The sequence below is a fragment of the Echinops telfairi genome, unplaced genomic scaffold (assembly GCF_000313985.2).
Source record: "Echinops telfairi isolate 266 unplaced genomic scaffold, ASM31398v2 ScPeMD7_23;HRSCAF=83, whole genome shotgun sequence".
Taxonomy (NCBI): Eukaryota; Metazoa; Chordata; class Mammalia; order Afrosoricida; family Tenrecidae; genus Echinops; species Echinops telfairi.
In genome coordinates, this window is record NW_022103920.1 from 55,395,842 (window position 1) to 55,419,763 (window position 23,922).

Below are 23,922 nucleotides of genomic sequence, written 5' to 3' on the forward strand. Positions count from 1 at the left end.
ACATTCAGAACTTCAATATACATTTGAGTCAACCGAATATGCTAGTAAACTATTAATTTCAAATTTTAATTCATAGTTTATTAGCCATCATGATCAGCAACTACTGTCAGATATGTTATTTGAAAAAAATTTTTTTTCAGATGTTATTTTTTATAACACATAATTGTCAACTGAATTAGGTTAATGCCTCATCAACACTTATATAGTGGAAGAATGGCCCACCAAATTACTGAGTTTATTTTCAGGGAAATACTTCATAATGCATCAGCTATTAGGGTTATGCCTCAGGTAATAAATTAACTATTTTATCAACTGAAGCACTTGTTAGCAATGGATGCTGGAGTATATTTTTTAAATATTTGGATGGCATTAAATAATTTTATCATTATTAATGTAGTCATTTTTTAAATTACTTTCCTAAAACCAAGGTGAAATGTACCACCAGGACAAACAGCATACTGAGATTAGAGAAAAAAGTAACTACCCGAGGACATTATGTAGCAAGTAGAAGTTCAGAGAACGATAGCCAGAGTAGCAGGTGGAGCAATCTGAACAAGGTGTTTTCAGAAGAACACCTGCCAAACCCATTTTGCATATTAAATCATTCCTGCTCATGGCACAGTCAGTGTGAACATTTATCTGGCAACGAGATTGTCCTTGAAATTTATGCAAAACAATTTTTATTTTATCTATTTTAAAAAATCATTTTATTGGGGCTCGTACAACTCTTATCACAGTCTATACATCAATTGAATCAGGGATGTGTGTACATATGTTATCTTCATTCTTTTCTAGACATTTACTTTCTGTTGAGCCCTTGGGATCAGCTCTTTCAAGCCCCTACCCCCCATAACCCCCTGATAGATTGTGCACTGTTATTATTTTCATTTCTCATATTGACCGCTGTCTCCCCTCCCCCATGTTTTCTGTTGTGGTTCCTCCTTTCTTCCTCCCCCTCCCCCTCTTCCCCTACAATTCTGGTATCACTGTTCCCATTCCCACTCCTGGATTCTGTGTGTCGTGAGCTCCGATCCCTTTCTATACCTGTGGACCTGTTCCGATCTAGTCTGAACTGGGAAGCAGCACTGGGGTCATGGTAGTGGGGGTGAGGAAGCTTCAAGCAACCAGAGGAATATAGTATGTTTCATCGATGCTTTACTGTGGCCCCTCTGTGGGGAGATTGTTCTGTCCACAGATGGGTTTTGCATCTCTGCTCCAATCCCCTCATTCTCAACAATATGTTTTTGTTATGTGTTTTCTGATGCCTATTACCCAGTCCCTATGATTCCTCATGATCGCACCAGTGGTGTGCTTCTTCCATGTGGACTTGTTGCTTCACTGTTGAATGGTGGCTTGCTTTAGTTCAAGTCTTTTAAGACCCCAGATGCTATATCTTTTAATAGCTGGGCATCATCTGTCTTCTTCACCACCTTTATTATGCTTGTATTGAGAGAGGGTGTGAGCAAAGGACCAAAGTCCATCCCCTACCTCAGAGTATTGCTGTATAAAGATATGTACATCAGCCAATACCTCTATTTGTATGGATTAATTTGAATAAGGTAAAGAAATTCCTAAACACTGAAAGAGAATATTGATGCTATTAAGTTGGGAATAATTTCTACCCAGATTGTTCCAAAGCAATAGGAGAATAAATGATTGTTATTAGGGATATAGGATGAATATTTAGAAAGACTAAATCATTAATGTTTCAATGTTTATAAGTTGTGATTGATGTATAAAACATAAACTATGCAAAATTAAAGTGCACAGTTTGAGTTTTGAAGAGCCGTGCATGAATAGTGAGGCTTTCCACTCCCATCAAAAATTAGTCTCAGAAACCTATGGGGCAAGTCTACCCTGTTGTTCAGGGTCACGATGAGTCCAGATTGACTCATCTACGGTAGTGATTTTGGTAGGTTAGGGGTTACGTATTGGGCTGCTAACCTCAAAGTCAGCAGTTTGAAAGCACTGGCAGGTCTTTACTAACTTGTAAAGAGCTAGTCTCTGAAACTCAGAGGGGCAATGCTACCCTGTCCTGTGGAACTGACTTCATAAAGGTGGGGTTGGTGTTTTGCGACACAGGAATGAAACCATCACCATCAAGAAAGTGGACTTATCCATTGCCCCCAGAGATTTCTAGTGTCCCCTACTTCCACCTCTCTCCTAGCGCAGGCAGCCACTGAAGACACATTAAATGCCCACTAGCAAGAAAATGGACAAACAATTATGGAATATCCACATAGTAGAGAGCTACCCAGTATTTAAAAGAGTTGAATAATTGATATGCATAACTTGAATTAACTGCAAAAATATGTTGAGTGAAAGGACGAACAAAAACTGTACAGACTATATGTTAATGTTTTATCAAATTTTATGAAATTCAAACTAATCTATAGGGATATAAAGTACAATATTAATATTAAATTATTTATTTTTGTAACATATACAGTAGTTTACTTAAGAATTCACCTTACTGACCCTTAGTTCCTAGTGTTGCAAAGAAAAACAAAACCCCTAAGTGACTCTGGAAACTAGTTTAGAATTTTTTCAGAGATACCACAAGTCCCCAAATCTAGCAAGAAGACAAAACCAGTGATTCGCCGTACATGGAGGTTGAATCATATCACCAGATCTCTGTTTTCTTGTACTGTTCCTGAAAATTTGTTTTCTGTCAATGAGCATATAAATTGTCTAATGTAACTCTATTCCCCCTTTTTCTTTTGTTGTCTGATTTCAATCATACTTTTCATGTTCATCTCCTTTTTTATGCAACTGCCTGATTGACAAAAAAGGGATATGAATTTTTTGACAATCTAACTATAAGGAAACAGGAATATTAGTCTTAAGTAATGAAATGGCCAGTATAGTAAATTATTTACTTTATGCATAGGTTGGTAAATTTTGATTTGACTTATAGCGAGAACCAAGAAAGTGGATATGGCCTACTTTTCTGTTGTGAACATTGTAAAAAAATGACCTCATTTATTTGTGAATAGATTGTTCTTCAATTGATTAGGAAATTGGATGCTTAACTGTGACTGAGAGTCTTTTAATATAATGACATCTTAATAGTGTGTTCACACATACCCATTTGTTCATTAAAGATTAATGAATAGAGCATTGACCTTGGAAGATCAAAACTCATAAAATTTGTAACTAAATAGATATCAGAAGAATGGGAAAGCATAAACATATAATTCAAAAATGTACACCATTGTTGGGTTAGACTCAAGCAGGGGTCATCAAACTACGGGCCACATGTGGCCCTCCAAGGACATTTATGTGGCCTGCCAGGTGTTTTTGCACCATTTGTTTTTTACTTCAAAATAAGTTACGTGCAGTGTGCATAGGAATTTGTTCAAAGTTGTTTTTTTTTAACTATAGTCCGGCCTCCAACAGGTTTGAGGGACAGTGAAGTGGCCCCTGTTTAAAAAGTTTGAGGACCCCTGGTTCTCATTAGATGACATAACTGCTGATTTGAGGCAAAATTATTTTATAGGAATTCTGAACACATACGCAAATACACGTGTTATTTTAAAGATTCTAGATTAACAACCTAATATTTGTGAGTACAGTATATGTAGTTAGAGGAAATAAATACTAATCATTCCAGTTGGTCATTAATAATAATATACATGAAGTCCACAGTCATTTTTAATCAGCAAGCATGTATCAGCTTACCCTGGATGTGTGCTTATCTCTGTACTATAATGTTAAATAATAGTATCTTTAAACCTTAAATTTCTTATTTTTGTGAAAACATTACAGAACAAAGTAATTCATGTTGAAATTGGTAAAAAATATTGCAATGTAGTCTATGTTTTGTACCAAAAAACAAATGACTTTTACTGAAAAATCTGTCTTTGTAATCATGGTATAATTTCTACATGTTGCTTTAGAACAAATACATGTCATTTGCTTTTAATCTGTAGCATTAGTTATAGGTTATAATTGGGTAAGGGAATCACCCTAGGAATAAAACACAAGGTTTATTTCAATGACCCAGAAATCCTATTTTTAAATGTTTTTTTTTTAAGTTTTTATCTAGTCCAGCCAAAGGCAAAATTTCAAAAGGTAAAGTAGCAAAAGGTCAAGTCAGAAAACCAGCTCACCATTTGCATTATAAAGCAGGGCCTGTTTATTGTAAGGGAAATATATGTTTAATGCAAAGTATCCTTGTCTGGAATATGGCACCATGGAGATATTGGAAATGAAAGCATCAGCAATAAAGGGCACCAGCACCTGATAGGGCCATGGTTAAATGTGTGGCTGAGGCTTGTATCTGCATTGGATATTTTATTCCCTTTAGTTTATAACACAAAGACAGATTCCATAGGGAGAAAAGTTGTCATCCGCATAATATATCACTTAATTGACTACAGATAACCCCATCTCTTCCTTGTGTGAAGACATTTCTTTTATGGGACTTTGTTGGCCTATTCTTGATTTATTGACACTGCTGTGGTGTCAGTTGTAGGAAGCTTGGCTCCTTCCCTATGAGAACTAGCAACCTTCTGTGTAGACCCAAGGACTTTGTCAGTTACTTCTCTCCATTTCTAAACTGGTCCAGTATTATTCACTGTCATAGATTACCACATTCAAATCAGCTACCATGTTTTTGTGTTTACTGCTAAGCATTCTAAAAACAAAACAAACCCCTATAGAATATGAACAAACAAACAGAACACAATAGTATATGAGGCTACTTCTATAGGAAGCATTCCTCTGATTACATTAATCATTGCTATACTCCTATGAGTTAGGTACAGTTATCACAAACACCCATCTGCAAGTAAAGAAACAGATGAAGACACAATTGCTAAGTATCTATGAAGATACAGTTGTGATTTAAAAGTTGACTGTCACCAGAACCTTTTTTCCAACTACTAGATCATATAATCTCTTCGATTTTTAATCCCTAATCAAGTCCTCTTGGCTTTCGGCAAGTAAAGATGTGTTATTAGCAGATTGTATGTAAACTTTCCTCCAGTTTTGAGGCTGGATTCTTCTTCATATACTCCAGTTCTAAGGATGATTTTCTCAGCATAGAAAATTAAGTAAGCTTGAGGAAAGAATGACATCCTGGCACACACCGCTCCTAATTTTAAGCCTCTCAATATCTTCTCGTCTTGTTAGAGTGACTAATTCTTGGTATAGGTATGGGGGGAGCCCTCGGGTAGGAGGGGCTCCACATGAGACAGAGGCAGAGCTGCCTCCATCGAAACGTAAGAACCTGCCAGAAACCCACAAGCTAGATTCAGAGGACTATTAGATGGACCTTGAAGGAAAAAAGATAACACTAGAAAGATGTTTACTTGTGTTTTACATGCTTTAGAGAACAAACAGTGGGAATTCCACAGCACTCCGTTGTGCCATGACTGTTCATGTGGGTTTTGGTGGCTAATACCTCAAAAGGGAGCAGCCACTCCTTTGTGGTAGCCTCTTCTGAGTCTGGAAGCTTTGCTGAAACCTGCTCACCTGGGGTGACCCTGCTGGTCTCTGAAATAGTGATGGCATGATTGTCAGTGTTACAACAATACACAAGCCACTCAGTATGAGTTTCTTATGGTCAAAAGCAAAAAACCCACTATCATCCAGCCTATCTGACTCACGGCAATCCTGTAGAACAAAGAGAATTGTCCTACCTCTCTCCCTCAGAACAGCCGGCGGGTTTGACCTGGTGACGTTTTTATATCAACGAAGTGCTCGGATCCCTGTCCTTAAAAGGGCTGTTCATTCATCCACCTAGCCAACCCCTCAGAATGACACTGAGTTGAAATCAGGGCTTCCCCTCAGTGTGAATTCTTTCATCTTTTGCTTTCTCTCGCACTCTGGGGTGTCCCTCCTTCCTCAGGTCAGTGCTTTCCAGTAGCTGTAGTAAATGCTCAACCCATTGTGAATGTCTGTCATTTGCGTCTATGAACCAGTAAAGGTCTCTCTGTCTGTTTTAATGTTAGAGGGATGAGATTCAGGAGTCCTTGGAGGGTGATTCTGACTATAACTCTAGGAAATGCTTTGAAAATAAAACTTAGGTTCCTGATATGCTATGGATACATGTATAATTATATTGGTTTTGAGTGTCATTTTCTGGGAGATGCTACATATATACTTTGAGAAAACAAAGAAAATATATGTATGTTTGTGTGTGTATGAATAATATATAAAACATGCATCTTAAAGTGACATCTTAAAGATGTTTGCATTTGAGTCTCATCTCTAAAAAAAGAAATCTTACAAAAATAAGTGCTTTGCCGTCACATCCAGGGGTAAAGGGGCAAGGGTGGTTTCCTCCAGCCCCACGTTCTACTTCTCAGGCTACTTACATGAACCTGGACAATGGAATGGCTTCCTTCAGGCTTACATTTCCTCACCAGGAAAAGGATTTGTTAGGTCCCTCCCAAATTACGTATGTGTGTAATTCTAAGGTTTAGATGTGTTTTTAGTTACAAGTTTTTTTTAGCATGCTCATTTTTAATGTCCCAGAAAATCTGTTGCAGCTAACTTTTTTAACAGGCTGCAGGCATGGCACAAACATACTCACTAGATGGGGCACAGCGAGGAGGCCTGTTCCATTGATGACAGAATTAACTTACGATTCTTCTAACTGTTTCGTAGGAGACGTTCTTTTAGCCACTGTCTGAGTGGACTGCACCATTTGTGTTACCATTATGACACGCTGTACACTTGATCCATTACCCACCAATGAGGCTTTCTGACTACAATTGACAGGTCTCTTTGTGGTTTTGTTTTCTAAAACTAATGCTTAATCGTAAAACTGACATACACGTTTTCTTTTGTATGATTCCTTAAGTCACTAATTAAAGTTTTGCAAAGTTCTATGAAAAGAATGTTTAATAGACAAGGTATAAAGGACAAATGTTTCTGTCAACTTATATGAAGATGAAGGCAAGCCTTGGCATACCATTTCCTGCCCTGACACACTTAAATTGTGGTTAATAGCCCGTGTGGGGTTTTGTTTGGGCCATTCAAGTTTCCCTTCATGTAAATTTGCATTGTTGATAGAATTTCCTTACTTTGACACATTTGCCCAGCTTGAAGTTAATATTTCAAGATTTAGTGACAGTGTTCCTATAACACATGCTAATTTTCCAATTGCTAATTTTCTTCAAGTGTGTGAATAAATTACCTATTAGAGTCTCAGAGAGAAGCCTAGAGGAGCCAGATTGAGATAGTGGAGGGTCTTTTGCTTCGGAAGCATCTCTGGCTTTAGATCTAGTAAGGCAAATGGAGCCAAAGTATTATCAGGCATGAGAGCAGATATTCAAGAGAGCGGAGTGAATGCCCTTGGAGTTTTGGCATTTACCTGTCTTGCTTGTCCTTAAAAGCAAAGTCATTGACTGTATACTACTTTAATACATCAATTCAAGAGTTTTCACGGGTTTATCACATGTAGAATATATGTAAATTAATATCAGAATAACCTGAGAAAGTTGAAGTACAGGCACTTACTTGGTAATCAGCTGAATGTATTGGAAGGAAATATATTTGCAAGCAATTTCCAAGCAAAGGTAAAGCAATGCCTAGGTCAGTATTTCTTTTTTCCTCATTTTTAAGTGACCCTTTCTTCCCTAGATAGCTGTGACAAATGTTGAATTAAAAAATATGTAGTTGTAATGGAGCAGGTGCCACTACCGACTTTCCTAAAAACTGAGTTACCTGACATTTTCCATTGATTTCTGTTATAATAGAAAATGAAATGTCAGACACTATTAATTGCATTTTTACAATAAGTAGTTACAGCAGGAGTAATGGCTAAATGAAAGTACTTCCTGTCTAATGCACAATGGATATATTCATTTAAATGTATTCAATTTAGTTGAATGCAATATGTCTATATTCATTACAGTTATACATATCTGTGGGCTAAATTGATGGGATGGTAATTACTACCTTTATAAATGGGATAGTATTGTAGGTTTGGAGGAAGAAAACTCATTTTCTCATCATATTTTACACACCCACACTGCAGACACATACCAAAATATTCTTTCCTTCAAATACAGAATTTTACCCTTGAATATCCAGTGAATCAAATGATCATAAATTCCTGCTTCCCTGAAAGTCGGTTTCTGTCTTTTAGGAAGTGACCAGGGAAACCAAGAGTCTTAAAATTTCTCTCACCAACAAGCCATAGTATTTGTCAACATGAGCACAGCTATTTTCATGGAATGGCTTAGGTTAGATACTTACACCATGTAGTTTTCAGGCTAAGCATAAGAAAAATGCAAAGGTTACTCCATTCATTCATTTAGTTACTCCATGTATTCATTCAGGAGCATTTGCTAGACTTACGCTATAGGCTAAAGATTGCTCTTTAATCAACTCAACACTTTCCTTGAGCCAACAGAACCCCCACATCACTGCATGCTGCACCCTGTATTTCTTTCCCACAGGAGCAGTTTACCTGGTTCTGCTGGTGAGGTCTGGTATGTTCTCTATTAGAGGATGATTAATCATGCATCTCCATGGGCTAATAAAGCTTGGTGACCCAGAAGTCTCTTTGCTTTACAAATATTTTCATGTTTCACTGATGGTTAAACACCTCTGTGGACCCATCTATGGCTTTTATAAATCTGTGCAATGCAGCCCCTGTATCTAATTGATAAGCAATCCAGAAATTATTATACCAGTTCCTTTTTTGTCTGCATGGCAGACAAGAGTAATTAAGTAATAAAGCACTAGTTGTGGTTGTGATTATCTTGGGGTACACCTGGGACGGTGTAATAAAACTTCCTAAAGTTTTATTATTACTTTTCTCCTGGAAGAACTGTGTATTAATTTATGCCGAGGAAGATGATTAGTGGTGCAGAATGCTGATGAACTGAGGTTCTAATGGAGATACAGGTACAGTACTCCTCAAAAGTAGTCTATTCAAGTGAAACCAGTTAAGAGGCTTTCCAGAAACAACAGTTACATAAGCAAGCTTTAAATGTTTCATTGTTGCTTCCTGAGCAGAGATGCAATCCACACCTTGGTGTCCTGCCAGTAAATCAGACACTCAGGCATCTTGAATGAATCATTAAAAAAGGGGCAGGGCTTCCTTACAATCCTTCAAACCCAGGAAGTAGCTGATAGGGCACTATCCACTACGTGGAAAGGTCGAGTTTTGATTTTGTCCTTTTCAAGTCTAGGAAACTGGTACTTGCTTCACAAGAAAGTATTAGGAACATTGATATTACAGCGTGATAATAGGGCATAAGGCGTTAAAATTTGTTATTCTGGTTATTAATCTCTGTGCAGTTGCCATTCGAAATAAAGCAATATTAAAGATTGTCATTCCAAAGTTTTTTTTCTTCCAATGTTTTAATTATATAAAATATGAATAACAGCTATAGCAAGTAATCTTATCTGTGGGGGGAGGGATAAGCACGCTCTTCTTTTGTTGTTAATTAACAATGGGTTTTGAGGTTTTTCTAAGTAAAAAAGGCAACATACAAGATGCTTTAGAATGCAAATAGATGTATATTTTTTTCTTTTCAGGAAAATATATTCACAACTTTGAGAAATTCAGATTTGCATATTTATGTTTAAAGGGCTAATTGTGTAATATAGACATATGCACACATAACACTCAAATATTGAGAATCCACTTTTGTTTATGTACTGTATTTAGTTATCTCCTTTTATTATACTGAGAAAAATGAAATCCTGGGAGTTTAGATGATACTCGGCTAGTCAATTTTTTAAGAATGTTTTTCTCCTCCCCATAAAAATAAAAGGGAAAGAGAAGAGAAGGTTATGAGGCAGGAACAGCAGGAGACATGGAGGAGCGGAAGACGCAGAAAAAACACTCAAGGGAACTTTGTCTACCCAACCTATTACAAACCCACAGCCATTAAGCCCGTAAAACAGAATAGACCTGCCTGGGCGGGTTTCTGAGATTCAGTCTTTCTCAGAGCTGTTGTTAGGTGCCACCACGTCCGCTCTGCTACACGCCGCAGAAGGAAACACTGCAGTGTCCTGCACTATCCTCACAATCATTCCTATGCCTGAACCCATGGATCCAGCCATTGTGGCAATCCGTCTCCTCCCTGATCCAGTGCCAACATGGCCTCGCTCTGCTCTGTATCCTGGTCTCAGTGTGTGGCACAACCTCTGCTGCGTCTGCCACTTTAGGCAGGATCCAGCAAGTGTTTCACATTTGGCTCTCCCCTTGATCCCAAGATCCCCCACTTTCGGAGTCTTATACTCCAGGAGTGACAAAGGTGAACAGACCTGCCACACTGTTACTGTTCTATACACTATTTACACGATCCCATCCTATCCCATAATTTTGTAGAAGTTACAAGGACGTGGCTAGAAGAACTGTATTTAAGCAAGTTCTCTTCACCACAGTCTATAGCTTAACTGCTGGTATAAATCTGTTCAAATTACATAGAGTATTTATTTATTTATAAATCATTTTATTGGGGGCTCATACATCTCCTATCACAATCTATACATACATCAATTGTATAAAGCACAATTGTACATTCATTCTCAAAACATTTGCTTTCCACGGTGATGCTTCTTTTTAAAAAAATCTATTCTGCCACTCTGTGGCTTTTCTTTTTTAGCACATTTATATATTCATTGCCCTTATAATTCTCAAAACATTTGCTCTCCACTTAAGCCCCTGGCATCAGCTCCTCATTTTCCCCTCCCTTCCCGCTCCCCCATGCACCCTTGATAATTTATAAATTATTATTTTGTCATATCTTGCCCTGTCTTACGTCTCCTTTCACCCACTTTTCTGTTGTCCACCCCCCAGGGAGGAGGTTATATGTAGATCCTTGTAATTGATTCCCCTTTTCCAACCCACCCTCCCTCCACCTTCCCAGTAACGTCACTCACACCAGTGGTCCTGAAGGGATCATCCACCCTGGATTCCCAGTTCCTATCTGTACCAGTGCATCCTCTGGTCTAGCTTGATTTGTAAGGTAGAATTGGGATCATGATAGTGGTGGTGGGGAGGAAGCATTTAGGAACTAGAGGAAAGTTGTATGTTTCATCATTGCTACATCCCATTACTGAAACCCAAATGAAGACTAAGCATGATAGTGGGACAAGAGGAAAGTCAAAGGAAATAGAGCAATGAGATGGAGGCAAAGGGCATTTATAGAGGTCTAAATAAAGGCATGTACATATGCAAATACATTTATATATGAGGATGGGGAAATAGATCTATGAGCATATATTTATAGGTTTAGTATTAAGGTAGCAGAGGGACATTGGGCCTCTACTCAAGTACTTCCTCAATGCAAGAATAGTTTGTTCTACTAAACTGGCATTCTGTGATGCTCACCTTCCCGACACAATTGATGAAGACAAAGCAGTTGAATAAGCAAATGTGGTAAAGAAAGCTGATGGTGCCCAGCTATCAAAAGATATAACATCTGGGGTCTTAAAGGCTTGAAGGTAAACAAGTGGCCATCTAGTTCAGAAGCGACAAAGCCCACATGGAAGGAGCACACCAGCCTGTGCAATCATGAGATGCTGAAGGGATCTGTTATCAGGCATCAAAGAACAAAAAATCATATCATTGTGAATGAGGTGGGGGGATGCGGAGTGGAGACCCAAAGCCCATTTTTAGGGCACTGGACATCCCCTTACAGAAGTGCCTTGGGGAGGAGATGAGCCAGTTAGATTATTTATTTTATAAGCACCAGGAGTAACTAGTGAAGTCTCACTCTTGGCTACTGATTTTAAGTCAAAAACTCTGCTACATAATTTTGAATAATACAAGATTAATTTAACTGCATAAAACCGGACCCAGTGCCATCAAGTTGACTCGGACTCAGAGTGACCCTAGAAAGAGCTTCTGAGACTGTAAATGTTTATGGGAGTGACAGCCTTTTCTTTCTACTGCAGAGTGACTGGTGGGTCCAAACTGGTGACCTTTTTGTTAGCAGCCTGATGCTTATGGCACCAAAGGCTTTTTCGTTAGCCACATATCCACCCTAAATTCCCAGTTTCTTCCCTAAAACCTCTTGGTAATGCTAAGACATTCTTGAGCACTGAAGATGAGTTGACCAGTGTCCATGCACACAGTCCAAAAGTTAAGTGTATTATTCCAATGTTATAGTAAGATCATCTCTGAGGAAAGCAAAGAGCCCCTAGTGCCATTTCAGGCCCTAAAATCATCATTTAAATAAAGAAATGAGAATAACTCTGGTGTGAAAGCCTGTACGAGCAGTGACAGTCTCACCTAATTCCAATCCTGCCAAACCAAGAGATTTATTACTATGCTAGAGTTATACTCCTACCTATTTAAGGATTACAGAGCCTTCAATACCACAGATTATGAATGAAGTTCCGTTTCATGTAAGCAGATGACCTTTGCTAAAGAGGATGGAAAAGATGCATGCACCTGAAACCTTATTTGGCTTTTACAGTTGATTTCTTTCTAAAAGTAGGCTTTTTAAAATGTGGCTAATAGTTTCAGAGAGAAAAAGCCCAACTCTCCATGGGTTTGTTCATCAATTGTTAAACATATTTATTTGTTATCTATAATGTGCCAATCATTTGAGCTAGATAATGGGGTACTAGAGGCATGCATATATAAGCCAACCAAATCCAATAATTTTCTTAATAAATGGTCACCAACTTTGAGCTCCCTTTTATGCATGTAAAAGTTGGACATGAATTTTAAAAAATTAATGAAAAATTGATTCGTTTGACTTGTGGCATTACCCAAGATATTGAATATATCATGGACAGCCAAAGAATAAACTTGGAAAAATAGAGCCATAGTGCTTCTTAGAATAGAAGGTAGACATCCTCTCACTTTCTACAGATGTGTTATCAATAGTGATCTGCCTTCGGAGAAGGATAGCATGCTTGGCAAAGAAAGACCTTTACAGAGATGGATTTACACAACAGCTGCAAAAATGGACTCAGCCATAGCAATTATTGTGAATGGTTGTGCACAAGCACTACAGAATCGGGCCATGTATGATTCTGTTGGCTGTGGCATCGGTCACTGTGAGGCACACTGACTCGATGGTGCCACACGACACCAACGTTCTCAGCTAGACCATACACTTGGTAGGCAGAACACAGAAGTGGTAAGAGTTACTGCCCACAAGGAATTTTTGGAAAAATAGACATGTAAAAAGTATTTAATAACATATGACATGTTTGGTTATGGGATTAAAGAGACTACTGTAATATGAGAGTGGGGGGGGAGGTTATGTAATCCACAGAGGGGTATCAAATTTCATTCACTGATTTTTGAGAATGGCTAGTTATCAACAGGGTCATAAAATATATATATTGGCCAGGTGATTAATGGGTGATAAGATGTATATTCCAAAAGAAAATGTAGCAATTTAAAAAACCAGAGGTATTTATTTAGTGACTACAAGCATTTTGTTATTGTTTAGCATTCCATTTGGAAGGAGAAGGGATAAAAAAAGAGACTTAGAAGTAGGCAGGAGACCTTATTATGAAGGAGTTTGTATGCCAGATGAAGAGAATTGGCATTAAAGGATCATGGTATGTCAGAGCTGTATTTAACAAGGGTCCTAATCATAGGTTGCTGAGTCAAATCCTCTCACCACTACTTACTAACTTCAGTGACCAGCCATAAATAACCCTTCTGAGCTTTGCTTGTGTAAAATTTAGATAAAAATAGACCCAAATGAATGTTGACATAGGCTAAAGATAATTCATCTATTTAGCCTAATACCTGGCACATCATTCATGTTCTCTAGGTATCCATCACTATTGTTATCCTCTAGGACATGGGAACTGAACAAAAAGTATGCGCGGGAATGGTGTGTTCACACTGGCAAAGGCAGATCCCAATAAATACTGTAAGGATGAAAGTGTGAAAGAACAAGAGACTCGTGAGGGTGATGTCCAGCAGGGATGCACAAGGACAGGGACTTGGCTGCAGTAGGAGATTCTAGTTACATGAGACAGTTTCACCTGTGATAGGGTCACATGAGCAAGTGGGGAGAGGCAGAGTTTCAAAGAGGCTAAAGGAACTCAAGCCAGAGCTGCATAATATCAACAATATATGACGGACGGGTTAACATAGCATAACGTAGTTCTGTTGTATCTTATAAATAATAAAATGATAAAATCTAAAATCAGGGAGCAGTAAAAAAGACGTCATCACAATCCTGGGGTAGACAGTGTTTCCGCAGGCTGTGTGAGCTTGAGTAGACACGGGTATGGCGGTGAATTAGCAGAACACAAGCTTGAAATGACACGAGGAGGATGAGATTCCCAGACTAGAGGAGAGGCGTCCTAAGGAAGAATGCAGAGGGAGCCAGCGCCTCGCCACACGCATTTCGTCAGCAAAATTACTCAGCAGCTTGATGAATAGAATACCACAGCTATGCTGTTGGAGAGCAACAGAAGTGACGCCTTTGCTTCCTTCCCTCCCTCAGGATTTTGCCGAGAAGGAGAAGGCCACAGCAAAGGCCCTGGAGGACGCGAAGGCCAACTTTTACTGTGAATTATGTGACAAACAGTATCACAAACACCAGGAGTTTGACAATCACATTAATTCTTACGATCATGCTCATAAGCAGGTAAGTCAAAAAGGCAAATAGCCTTCACATTCCTGGATTTATGTCCTCTTAGCAGAACTGCCTGAATTTGGCTTTATTTATTGTCATCAAAGACTCTGAGGTAAGACTATTTTATGTCCCCCCTCCTCCCCACTGAAGGCTGTGTTTTCTAGTTAAATGTTAAGTGAAAAGTTTTTTGTTTGGTTTTGTTTTCCCTTCAAGGACTGTAAGACTAGTGGTGACTTAAAGATGAATGAGCGTGGCCTTATTGAATTTAGAATCGCTTACACGAGCAGATCAGAACCCATGGAACCTAGTGTCCTCTCCAAAGGCGTCTCGCTAGTTAGTGGCAGAACTAGATCTTAGGAGTCATATTAGCATGGAGTTTATTACAATGTTCTTTCAAACTTTCCACTATGTGAGAAACAGTAGGGATTTAGGGAAACAATTCTCAGTTGAATACTGGCTACTGAGGAGAGTAAAAATCACCATTTAATAAAGAAAACATGGCAATACAAATTCAGAATGACAAAAATACAATAAAAATAAGGGAATCAGATGTCATCTACCTGTTCTTTTCCTTAAAAGGTCATATGTGTCCCTGTTGTCACATACTTGCTAATACTCTCCACTTTCATCTGTCTGGGAGCGTGGACTATCACTCTTGATGTGATACGATGGTATTGGTAATTTAGAGTATTAAGAACAAAAGACTGACACAGATACTTCATATGATCAGAGGATCATTGCTAACAACTAGCATTCCTTGTGCCAAATAGTTCTCAGATCTTGAAATCTATGGACAAGTGCTGTGAAAGAAGTGTTCAGAGCAAACAAAAGTAAACCTTTTTATTAACATCAGTTATACTTGCTGAATACACATTAAATATAAGGCTTTGGAATATGACAGACTGATAAAAATGCAGTTTCTATTTTAATGATAAGAATTGTATATAGAATTGGTTGTATTTCTCTGTTAAATGAGATAAAATGCCTTAGGGTTTGATTCCAGGTTCTCAGTGTGCATAATGATCACCTGAAAATTGTTAATGCAGATTCCTAAACTTTCCTTCAAATTTTCTACTTTCATCTGTGATGGGGGCAAGAGACCCTACTTTTTTAAATGATATAAAATGGAAATATTTAAACATACATGATCTTTTTTATGCAGCCATTACCAAGGCTGAGCTGCAATAAAATTTCTTTCTTTTCTACAAACTCCACTAAATCCAGCCACTATCATAAATAGACCTTTAAAGAAAATACCAGCTATCATAATTTCATCTAAAGTATGTTGAGATAAATAACATATCCACACTACCATCATCAAACCTAGCAATTAACGGTCATGCTTCGTGGCAGTCAGCAGTCTTGTTTCTCTAGTTGTCTAATAAATAATTTGGAAATCTCAATTTGTATAAATCTAAAAGCAGTCACACTTTTAATATACATAGATTTACTCTCTCCCTCTTTCATTTAACTCCATACAATGTCTTGATGAAGAAATTAGGTTGCTTGATCATACTTGATATTTTGCTTATGATAAACCCGGGTTACCTTGTGCCATTTGCCTTTTTCTTCTGTATTTTCTGCAATACTGGAGGCATAACTAGTTAAATTTGCTCCATACTGGCTCTGCAGAAGCTGACTTTCTTTTCCCACAGATGTACGTACCCCAAAGGGACAGTTATGCGCTATTCCACAGGGACACTGATTCATCAGTGACCCAATGTCAGTAAGTCAGTCCTGTATTTCCTTTAAACTGCAGGATAAAGCAAAGGGTTCATCAAATTTGGATTTTATTAATTGGTAAGAATATACTATAGAGTTTGCTGTGTCAGTTTATAATGAGACATACTCGTAGGATGTCTTTCTTCTCTCCTTGCGAGCCTAAGTTTCATCGATGGCTTCAGATACCCTTCGGATGAAAACATTTCCTTCAGCTTGACCCTCCCCCACGTCAGATGTGTATTTGTGTTTCACTGCCCAGGAGAAAGGCATTTGACTATGTGGATTATAATCAACTGTGGGTAACAGTGAGAAGAATACTTCATTGTGCCCTGTACAATGTGCACATGGACCAAGCAGTCCTTTAAACCAAACAAGGAAATACTGCATGACTTAAACCAGGAAGAGCATCCATCTGGATTGTATCCTCTCACCATATTAATTCAGCGTATATACTGTCCAAACGATCTAAGGGACCACATTACTTGACGAGCACACATCAGGATTTGGGGAAGGCCAATGGGCACTATGCAATATGCAGGTGGCACCACCTTGCTTGTCTGATGCAGATTATAGATTGCAGCCTTCAATATGGATTCTAATTCAGTGTAAAGAAAACAGAAATTCTCACAACTGAACCCACCCATGGGTGACATCATGATAAATAGAGAAAAAACAAAGTGTCAGGTTTTATCTTGCTTCGAGTTCCACTTCATTGTGCTCATGAGGCCAGAGAGGCAGTCCTTTGGAAAAGAACAGCAGAACGCTCTGTGGTTGAAAATCAGGACAGGTCTGTGCCCGGTTGTAGCTGCCATGCACACTTACTCAGTTTGTAAGTGAACAACTAGCGAGAGCAAGCGGCCAACATGAGGACAAACGTGCCATCAGGGTTGGAGGAGGGTTCACTAACAACCTGGAGTATGGAGATGCCACAACCCCTCTTGCTGAACGTCAGGAGGACTTGACGTACTTACTGATGAAGGACAAAGACCACGGCCTTCTCTCTGTGTAAAGAAAACCAAAATTCTAGGAATTGAGGGAATACACAACTTCATGATAAAATAAAATATTGACATTGCCAGTGAGTTTATTTATTTGGGGGAGTCACAATCAAGGTTCTGGCAGGGCCAATCAAACAATCAAGAGACATACTGTGGTGTGCTGACCAAAGGCGTGGGCTTGCCATTTGCATCGTATGCTGGACAGTGACCAGGGAGAAGAGGAAAACTGATGTGCTGGAATTAAGTGGTTGGCAAAAACGAAATCTAGCTGGAGGAAGTACAACTAGTGTGTTCCTTAGAATCAAGGATGGCAAGAATGCATCTCATGGAATTTGGGCAGATAGGAGAAGCAGTCCCTGGAAAAGGACATGATGTTTGGTAAAGTGCATAGTCGGTGGCAAAGAGGGAGACAATCACACCAAATAGATGGACACATGGACTGTAGCAATTGGGTCATCGAGTACAACAGCAGCTGTGATGTTTGTAGCCAGGGAGAGTCACTTGTTTAAACCCTTGCTTTATTTGGATTTTCACAGTGAGGCTGTTCTCATTCTACCTGTTGATTATCATTCATCTATTCGGTGGCACATGTCTGTCGGGAGAAAATTCCCATAAATACTATCTCTCACTGCACTTATGCAGATGGTCTTCACGCTACATATCGTGAAAAATTACTCTGGGATTTAAAAGAAACACTTTACCAAGAAAGGGCTCTGGGATCTCCTGATGGGTGACACTGGAACAATGTCTATTTCTGCTCTAAACATGCAGACGCAGGTGTTGGACTATTCCGTTTAGAAGGTTCTTCTCGACAAGGTAAAGATACCACTGTAAGGTGGGGACATTAGCAGAGTTTAAGACACTTGTGAGAACTCTATCAGGGCACCCATTATCTCCACGTGAGCCGTATGACTCGGTGTTCCTGTGCTCTGGAATTATAGCCGATAATTGTATCCAGTATCGCGTTCTTCAGTCATATCCCCATTAGCTTTCCAAGGTTTTCCCTCACAATACTCTAAATCTTGAACCCAAACGATCCTGAGGTAACCGTTTAGCTTCCTTACAAATGGACTCATAATGACTGTCACCTATGACTACTGAGCACCTTTAAAATCCCCATTGATACGAGACCAAAGAGCCAAAAATTACTCTGAAGGAAGTGTGTAAGGAGAGAGGAAACTAGATTAATGGAATTGGGAACTTTCAGAATACAGAGGATGTTTACACCTTGTGAAAAAATGTAATCAGTGTCATTGAACATTTTGAATATTAACTTCAGAAAACTTGATTTTCTTTGTGAAACTTCATATTAATAGAGTAAATTATGTTTTAAATTACTTCACCAGGTAATCAAGAGTGCTAGCCACAGTGCTAATGAGAAAGTATGGTTGCTCCGTCCAGAGAGGATTTACTCATGCGCCGGCATTGACTCCTCAGGGAGCGCTTTCAAAACGGAGTCTTTCCTGTTCCTCTTTTCTGCTCCTGTCCTGGTTTTTTTTTAAATGTATTTTGCCCTTACATTTTGTTTTATTACTTCCACCATTAAAACTCCATGCCTCCAGTAATTTCTGTGTTCCCAGCTCATGATGCGTAGACTATAATGAACCTTTTTGGACTTCAACGGCTGATGGCTGACTTCACATTTTTTCTGAACTGTTTGGCTTGTCATTCAAGTCCTTCACAGTCTGGCATTCGCTTCAGTTTCTAGATTTACCTCCTGCAACTCCAGGATTCCTGTACAGTTTCTCAAAGCATGCCTTATGTTTCCCCAACTGCTCATCTTGGCTCATAATCTTCCCTCTGCCTGGGATGCCCTCCCATCTTGTTTACCTTGTTCTTGTGCATATTTAATGTGTACATTAACATCTTATATTATCAGATTAAAGTGGCTGAGATATGACAAGCTGATTTAACACAGCATTTTCCATATTCAATTTTTTCAGAAGCTATTGATACTGAGTCAAATTGTATAGATGCTGTCCACTTTGGGACACACTAAAGTAATTAAAATTTGTGTGTGCCGTGTAAGAATGATTTCTGGGACAACATTGAAATATTTTAGGCTGAAGACCTATTTATTTTGATAATCCTTCTGTTTTACATAAAACAGTTTTTAAATTGTCACTTTAAATGAAATGGTAATGTATGTTCAGAAAAAGAATGTCTATGTGAAAGAGAAGTATGCAGAATCCTCTAACTTTAAGTCCATTGGGTTCTTGCCTTAGGAAGACTTCTTGAATGTGAGGATGACTCATCTCAGAGTATATGTGGGCCTTACTAATAGGAACATTTGCTATCATTTTATGTCCAATGTGGACTTGGATTAAATGTCTCGCGTCATCTGTTGCATTGAGAGCAATATTGTCTTTTTGGTCTACATAGGAGCCAATCCAGCTTCACATGGAAACATTTCTAAGACATATTAGCCGATCTTGAGCTCATCTGCTTTCCTTTATCTCTTTATAATTGCTCAAAGCATTTAAGTTTAATAAATTTTGTCTAAAGCTTTCCTATATCCAAAGATCAGGGTAATACGTTTATTTCATTTCAAAGCTTATATAAGCAAACAGATATATTTAAAGGGCCTTGAGGGAATCAGAACTGTAACTCCAATGTATATTTAATAACATTTTCTATAATTTATTAGAAAAACATATTTTATTTGGCATTCTTTATGAAGAAAGATAACATATCTGCCACAAATACAGTTTGATAAAAGTAAAAAGAGAATGGCTAGCTTTATTAACCACGTTTTTGATATAGCTCATGTTTTCAAAACTAACCCAATTGTTTGGCCTATTACCCTGACCTCTTTATAACATTGTGAAAATGTTAAGCATTACTATTGAAGCAATTTGAATTATGTATACAAATTACAATCACTTGAGTAAGGACAGGACTGTAGCTATTAGTGTATCTACCGTGTCAATAGCAATTAATTCTTTGAGAGACAACCGACAAATCATAATCCGTCTTAAACCTGCAGGCAGCAAATGGATAATACTGGAACAAATAACTCACTTCTCACAGCAGCAGAACTTCCTCCTGCCCCAGAGGCAGTCTGGCTCAACTTAAGTTAGGAAAAGACAAATGAACTGGATCCCTGTACAATTAACTCATAAGCATATCTTCAATTTTTTAAAAAGTCCACTTTCAGATCCTCCACATGTGAAGCTTAATCCTCCTAATCTTTGTCTGCTTCACAATAGGATTTAGCAACACTCAAAGGATAGTTGTTCACTTGTCAAGTCTGAACTTGAACTCCAACTGATTTCTCCATACTTTATTTATTTATTTTTCTTATATATAACTGCTCAAGATGAAAAAAATATCAAAACAACAGTATTCTTTATCTTGATCCCAGCAGAATAAACATTGCCAACTCACCTGAAATAATTTAATCCAATGACTCTTACTTTGTTCCACTTAACTTTTTTATTTTCTCCAAATATTGTCCAAATTAAGAGTCCTTGTGGGCTATTGAGTAAGGTTTGGACTGATTACTACAATGTCAGCAGTTCAAACCCACCAGCTGCTCCACTCGGGAAACAGACTATCGATTCCCATAAAGAGTTGCAACCTGAGAATCCCTATAAAGTCACTATAAACCAGTCTCTACTTGATGGTAGTGGGGTTTTTATTGCTCAAAGTAGCCCTGTGAGCTAATAGTAACACTTTAAAATCAGTTTCTCTGAGTCAACTGAATGAAACTGGTCTTGTGCCATCTTCATGGTCCTTGGCAATGTTTAAGATGATTTTGAAGCCATTGTGTCATTCCCTATTACTAATGTGTTTTAAGAAACTCAGTTGGCTCCTTATTGGGCTTTGCCTTGGGTGTGAAGTCAGCCATTTCAACTACCGCCTGTCTCATGAGAGAAAGATGGGGCTCTCTTTATAGTCCCAGAAACCCAAGGGGGCAGTTGGACCCTGTCCTACAGTGTTATTATGGAGCTCAGAATAGACGCAATGGAAATGAATGCGCGCCCCCCCAACCATATCTACTGACTAGATACATCCAAACAAGACACCTTGTTTTATCCCCTGTAATTGGTGTCACTCAAGATGTCTAAAGTAAGTGAGTTGGAGTCGTGTCATCCTTCTAAGGGCTCTTCTGGTAATATTTCTTCTAAGAATGATTTCTTCTTTGGTAAATCAAAGAATATTCAATATAGTCACCAATACTATAATTCCACCATAATAATTTCATTTTCCCTTGCTAAGAGTCTTCATAGTAGTTACAGTACGGAGGGCAGTGAAGGCAGATTTAAAAATCAATGACATAAACCTATGATAACATGATTTACATTAATAGTAATCAAATTAATATAAATTTGAGACTACTTTTCAATAAAGTTATGTATATAAAGAAAATGGTAGATATAGGCACTGTCAAACTTAATGTGAGGGTACCAATTGTCTTTCAATGATCAACATTTGATAACCACATCAGTAACTTCATTTGGGATGTATTCTAGAAAAGAATTAAACAAATTTGTAAAATTTATTTGCAGTGATGTTTAAAATCCATAAAGACTGGAAGTAATCTCAGGATAAATGACTTGACAGTGGCTCAATTATAGTATCATCAAATTAGAATTATGTTGAAAGATTAAAATGATGGTTCATATCAATATCTTATACTAAATTTAATTTTAAACTTCAGTAATATAGTATAGTATATATATAATGTAGTATAATGAATAATTTATCCACACATTTCTTTTCCTGATGTGTCTTGGTAGTATCAAATCATAAACTTTTAAAAGAGAAACACCTATACATATTATTCTGTATATTGCTGTCTTAAAAACATTTTCATTTAAGAAATTGTTAATAAAAAAATAATAATATTTTATGTTTTAAAATAAATATTCAGTATTTCTTGTGACTTACAAATATTTTTTTCAACAAAGTCACATAAGTTACTGTTTTTTTTCTTGCTGAACAATTTTTTCCTGGATTTAGAAATTGTGTCTTACATTTGCTTAATTTCATATTACCATCTATCATTAATCTATCCCTCAACCAGGTACTCCATCTACCTGATGTGAGGGAAAAAAATCTCAATACAAGAAATAGGAGCTAAATGGATAAATCTGATAATAAGTTATCTTTTTGTTCTGATGGGAGTTTTATTTCAGGCTTGTTGCATAACTATTATTGTGGATTTGGGGGGGAGGGTGTGAGGGGGATATTAACCTGTGAATTCTTCCTTTATTCCACAATGTCCCATATATCATTTTAAATTCTAACCCTGTTCTCTGGAAACTTTTAGACCATTGTCTTCGTCATCTTTCTTTTGTCTTCCCTTCTTTTTCTGTAGGTCAGTACTACACTCCTCGGAGAAGTTTTAGGATGATTCCATGACAATACGTGTTAAAACCCCTTAATAAGTGCATATCCTAAGTACTCAACAGAGTTGCTGGAAGCATATTTCACAACAAGTGATTTCTCATGGGGGTTAGAGAGACATTTCAGAATAGCAGGGATTAGTCATTCATTAATTGAGAATCTCCCATATATTTTTCTATATCTGAACCTATACAATCAGAAATAATGTTGGTTCCTATAGCCTTCTCTCATTTAATCAGACTAAGCAGTGGTGTGGGGGAGGGGGGCATTTATTGGTGTCCACCTCTGGAATGTAACCTAGGTGATCTGACCTGATGACCTAAGCACAATTTTAATAACATCTTTTTGCTGTATGGCAGATATGAGACATAATTAAAATCTGTGCTGAAGTATCTTGGTTCTTTAATATGTGTGATAAGTTGTTTGCAAATAACCAATCTTTAGGGAAATTGAGCTGGACTGGCATTTCAATTTCAAAGTTTTTAGACTAATTTTTTTTAAACACAGAAGTGCTTAATCTTCTAGAATTAACTCTTTGTGCTACATACCTTTGATTACTTAACAGTAGAGTAACTAAGGAAATCATTATTCTTCCATATGTTTTCTTAACATGCACGTTATTCCTGTTGTTAACACTTTTACAGTGCTTTCAATAGTGGCAAGGAGTTAGAGTTTTGTGCCCTCTACCCTCCAGAGACTATTATGTCCACCTTTCCTCTCCAGCGGGCTACATTTCCTAGTAAAATTTATTTTTACCGACTTCTGAACAAAATATTTCTGCATATTCTGAGAGCTCTGTGAAAATATTGTCCATTAAATGAATCCTGCAATGTTAACAATAGCATCTATTATCCCTTTTTCAAGATTTACAGATGGTCACATCATCTTCTGAATCTGTTACATCTTACTGAGTAGTCATGGCACTGGGTGAGCCCCTCCTTACTGACTGCTGATGGTTTGAGTAATCATATTATGCCCTTTAAAATCTCGCTGGCAAGATATTGCAGAGTTGGGAGTCAAGCCAGAGCTCGCTGTCTATACATGTCAATGAGAAGGCCAGAGGAGGAAAAGTAGAGCAATAACTCCCGAGCAAATCCATTCATTTAAAATGGATCTTACTGTTTCAGGTTTAGAGGGAAAAAACCAGAAAGTAGAGTCCCCATGAACGCTTCTCTTACCGGTATTTTATTAATGTTTCGGCCTCCCCTGGTATCCGTGTCACAGTTGAAAAAACAACACATTAGTAAGTCAAGAGCACAGTTTAAAAATTATGGTTCAAAATTTATACTGCATAGTAGATTGGGATTGATGAATATTTT

General features: G+C 37.9%; 1 protein-coding gene across 1 annotated transcript in view; it reads left to right on the plus strand.

Moving 5' to 3' along the window:
• ZNF804B (zinc finger protein 804B) overlaps positions 1-23,922 on the plus strand; it is a 485,335-nt gene that overhangs the window by 385,618 nt on the left and 75,795 nt on the right. The window contains exon 2 of the mRNA XM_004702800.2: positions 14,400-14,543. Coding sequence (XP_004702857.1) covers positions 14,400-14,543 — 144 coding nt within the window. The remainder of the gene's footprint in view (positions 1-14,399; positions 14,544-23,922) is intronic.